The sequence below is a fragment of the Priapulus caudatus genome, unplaced genomic scaffold (assembly GCF_000485595.1).
Source record: "Priapulus caudatus unplaced genomic scaffold, Priapulus_caudatus-5.0.1 Scaffold682, whole genome shotgun sequence".
Classification (NCBI taxonomy): domain Eukaryota; kingdom Metazoa; phylum Priapulida; class Priapulimorpha; order Priapulimorphida; family Priapulidae; genus Priapulus; species Priapulus caudatus.
The window spans coordinates 148,391-153,060 of NW_014577743.1; the positions used below are offsets into that span (position 1 = coordinate 148,391).

The 4,670-nt window shown below is 41.6% G+C and overlaps 1 protein-coding gene across 1 annotated transcript; it reads left to right on the plus strand.

The window, feature by feature from the left end:
* The first annotated feature begins 830 nt into the window (after positions 1–830).
* LOC106812748 lies at positions 831–4,168 on the plus strand. Its single transcript, XM_014816710.1, has 5 exons — positions 831–914; positions 1,706–1,868; positions 2,415–2,531; positions 2,840–2,959; positions 4,116–4,168. Exons 2-5 carry the CDS (start codon positions 1,733–1,735, stop codon positions 4,166–4,168), a joined length of 426 nt encoding a protein of 141 aa, XP_014672196.1. The 5' UTR covers positions 831–914; positions 1,706–1,732.
* Positions 4,169–4,670: the final 502 nt, after the last annotated feature.

Consider the following 4,670-nt stretch of genomic DNA (forward strand, 5'->3'; position numbering starts at 1 on the left):
ATATAACCTATTTATATATTTGGCGCGAGTCTTACTGCTGCTGCTGCTGCTGCTACTGCTGCGATGCACTTGCTCGCCCGCGTAAACACATGCACAGCACGTTTACACATCGTACGACATCGTGGCTCCATCTTCTGGAATTTTTTAAAGCTTTTTAGCATCGTTGTTAGGGATTGCGTCTCGCAATAAGTTATGTTGAGCGCACCGCAATACCGTGCTGCACAACGCGATCGTAGACTACAAGCGAAGCTAGTGAGTCACGTGAGCGGATGTTCGAGGGACGGTCGCGCCCACCTGTTCTTTTGACTACTCCGATAGTACATATTGGTTATTTCCTTCGATCGATCTTTATATCCTCGATTCTGATTCGCGCGCTATACCATCGTACGTACAACATAGAACAAGCAGACAAATGCCTACGTCCAAATGTTGATCACTGTGACTATGTAGAGATCTAACGTTTCACCAGGATAAATCGTAAATCGTAAACAAAAACCAGAGCAAAATACTAATAATTAAAAAAAATGTAGGTTCTAATTTTCTTACTATTCATACAGAGGTAAGACAGATATGCACAAAATATGCACACAAATATAGCCAAATTGGCACGTTTTATGCAGTTTTCATGGTTTCAAGGTGTCCCTGTCTCGGCTCTCAAACGGGGCATTTTCTCACCGGATGCCGAGGCGCCTAGCTCCTCGCCTATAGCGGAGCTACAGAGGATCTCTATTATGGACTCTTGATATATATGCGTGTGATATTATATATCCACGAAGCAAACACGTGCACCTGCATTAATGACGTATATCTAACTATACTGTTCATTTTTAGTGTACGGGGCCAAATTCGTTGAATCACCAGCATGGAACCAGATAAACGTGGAAAATAAAGCGGAGGCTAAGCGTATATTCAACGTAAGTATCTTTATTTGACGCGTTCAATGTATTTTATATAGGTAGCACTTAGCAACTATATTTATTTTGTCACATTTAGTCCCCGTGAATTTTTGCCAGTAAATTTGTAAAATATTCTCCGGTAATTTTGTTCGGCTAAATTTAGTAAAATATACAAAGGAATGTTGGGGAAGAAGTGAGAAAAGGAGAATGTGAGAAGAGAGGAAGGAAGAAGAGAGAGAGTGACGGAAGAAGGGAGGTAGGGGAAAGAGAAAAGCGCTGGAACGGAGGGAAAGAGAAGCGAGTGGAGAAGGGGTGCGGAAGGGAGGGAGGAAGTTCAAGCGAGAGCAAGGAAAACCGAAGGAAGTAACACGTAATAAGTAACGACAGACAATACAGTCCCTGAATCAAAAACTGCTCGTTATCAAAAACATTCTACTCGTAGTACCAGTCACATCCGACATTTTTTCTGTGTCATAATTGTAATAATCCTTGTCGTTGTGGAGCTGAGACGGTTCTGAAATCGCCTCTCCTCGTGTGTTTATTGGTGTTTTTATTTCTTCATTTTTTATTGTTATTATTATTTCTTTATTGTTATTAATTGTAATTACTATTGTAGTTTATTATTGTATTGATTTTAATTGCTATGTTTTATTTAATTTTTCACGTGTTTATTTGTGTTTATTTGTGTTACTATGTAGGGGTTTTCTATATGTCATAATTGTGACAATCCTTATATCGCCGTGGAGCTGATCATGAGACGGTTCTGAAATCTCATCTTCTAAGGCGTTTAGCGCTGTTCGGTTTTGCAGGCGGGCATTATTCAGGACTGCCAGAGAATGTGTGTAGATGAGGAGCAGTTTGCCTGCAAAGCTGTGAGCATGTGCGGAACCAATTGCGTCCTTCTCGACACTCATCTAGAGGAAATGAACAAGACCAATACCATCAAAGACACGTCGTGCGTGGGCTACAGCCGTACGTGTTACATTTAAACTTAATCGAATTTACAAGACTCGCGTTCGAATAAAATATAAAAAGACAAATCAAAGTTATCAGACTCGCGTTCGAATAACATATAAAAAGACAAATAAAGTTATCATTCGCACACACCTATTCATTATTAGCGAGTCAATTTTTATCATGTTTATTCAAAATTTATAGCATTTCGGAAGAAAATGTTCGTGTCATATATTCCAAGATTGTCGGTGTATGCAAAGCGATCAATTGCGGTGAATATGGGAGGCTAAATAGCTGGGTGAGCTCCGTCAGGTATTCAATCAACGAAACGGTCATTATACACGTTTCTGATATTTATATTCAGTTTCAATGATCTGTTCACTCGATAATCGTAGCAGCACGCAACGAATTCAAACATATAAACGGTCTATCGTTTCGCAACAGATGGTTTGGCATTTGCTTGATTCCAAAACGTATCTGGAGAAAATCAATCTAAAGTACGAATGTCAGTATTTAACGTGCCTCTCTGGTTTGCGTTTACGTAAAAGTAATTTTTCCTTTTAGGAATCTACACCGATGGTTACCAGATGTTTCCTGGTCAGATAGACAGAGGCAATGGAACAAAATTGGCTAATATTTCCACGGTCGAAGTCTGTGCAGCGAGATGCGATAACTATATAGGTATGTACGTATTACATCATGAACACACAGGCGCGCGCACGCACGCACGCACGCAATCACGCACGCACGCACACACGCGCGCACACACACGTACACACACACACACACACACACACACACACACACACACACACACACATACACACACGCACACACACACACACACGCACGCACGCACGCACGCACGCACGCACACACACACACACACACACATATATATATATATATATATATGTATGTATATATAGCGATGTGTACGGATTTGAAGTTATTAAATGATTATATTATGCAACTCTTGCGTCCTGCAGTGTTCAACTGTCAGTCCTTCGAATACTGCGAGGTGGACAAAAACTGCTGGCTTCACAAAGTGCACGGATTTGACGTCACATCCTGGAACAATGCGTCGGAGAACTGCGTTCACTATTCACGTACGTGTGCCATTTCTAGATGCTTCTACACGCAAGAAGAACAGTACACAATCTATTATCCGAAATTCTGTAAACCGAAAAGCTCCGAAAACGATATGTTTTTTCGTGGAGGTCGTCTGCACACCAAAGTTCGCGTTTGGCTGCAAAAGGTTCACTGCAGAAATTAATGTGTTGGATATTACTCATACATATTGTACGGTACCGGTACAGCACTTCGCTTTTTGAAAACTTGGGTTTTAGTACTGGCTAGTTGCAGGATACACGTTATGTATATCTGTACTGTACTACCATTCCAAAATCCGAAAAATTCCAAATTCCGAAACGTGTCTGGTCCCAAGGGTTTCGTATAATAGATTGTTAGAACGCTAACTCTGCTACTGAACTAACGAGAAAACACGGGCAGGCTCGTTAATTGTCTCTAGTCAAAACCCCGCACATAAAGATTTAGCAGAAGCTTATTGTAAAGCGTGTATTCTGTGCGCGTTAGTTTGCACCGCAGTTTTGTTGGGGTTTTTATTGGATCGTAGTAGAAGAATTCGTTTTGATATCCAACGACTCACAACATAATTGGTGTAAGGTAGTAGCAGCTGGCGGCCACTGCCACCTAGCGGTCCTTTATTGAAATTACATCGATATACTGTCACCTACTGGCGCTTGGTCGTCGTATTTAACACGTGAAAATGATATTGACTTTTGCAGTGATTAAATAAATCCGGGACAACCTTCGCTTGTACATTTTTCTAGCAGAGCGAGTTTTACGTATTTCCCCCTCCCCCGCAGATTCGTGCACAGATCGCCCTGTCAGTGTCTCTCGCTGATGCTTTATGTACGGAAAGCTGTGCTATGCCTACTATATAAGTGTATTCGTGTTGTACACACGGGCGTATAAGCCACTGCAAGCTGTGTCTTCTTGATACAGACGCACACATACGCGAACTGTTCTTACTACTTACATGCTCTGTACTAAATGTTTTCTGGTGCAGATTGTGTACTGCACGATCTGTACTGCATGCTTTGTACTGCATGCCTGTACTGCATATTTTGCAGTGCATGTTATGTACTGCAAATGTCATGTGTGCGTATGTATATAATTTATGTATGTATGTATGTATTTATGTAGCATGTACGTATGTTCTGCATTTGCTTCATCTTGCAGGAAACTTCTTGAGTTCGTTCCCAACAGATTACCGCGCGGCGACTGCGCTATAACATCCTGAACATCCGAACGACCCCGCTATCCACGCCTGGGACTTGTCGTTAGAAGAATTGCGCGAAAGTCGTGCGACGAAGATGTCACTGACTTCGACTGCAGGTCAGGTTTGCGTTCAACATACACGTACACTAAAACCTGTGTATAGCGGTCACCTCCCCGGAACGGCCATTTTGCCATGATAGCCACTAAATATCACAACGAACAGGACATTCTTCTCTTAAGTTGTCGGTGATTTGACTGTGTCTACACTATACTTAACATCAATGTTTCTCCACCCTTCTCTCTCTCTCTCATCTCATATACATATATCTCTCTCCTCTCTCTCTCCTTTCTCTCTCTCTCTCTTCTGTTTCTCTCTCGTCTCTATACTGAGACAGTAATAAGTGAAATATTACAATACATATATATAGAGAGTAGAGAGAGAGAGAGAAGCTTTTGCGCAAGCAGAGAGAGAGAAAGGGAGAAAGAACGAGAGAGAGAGAGGGAGAGAAGCAGAAG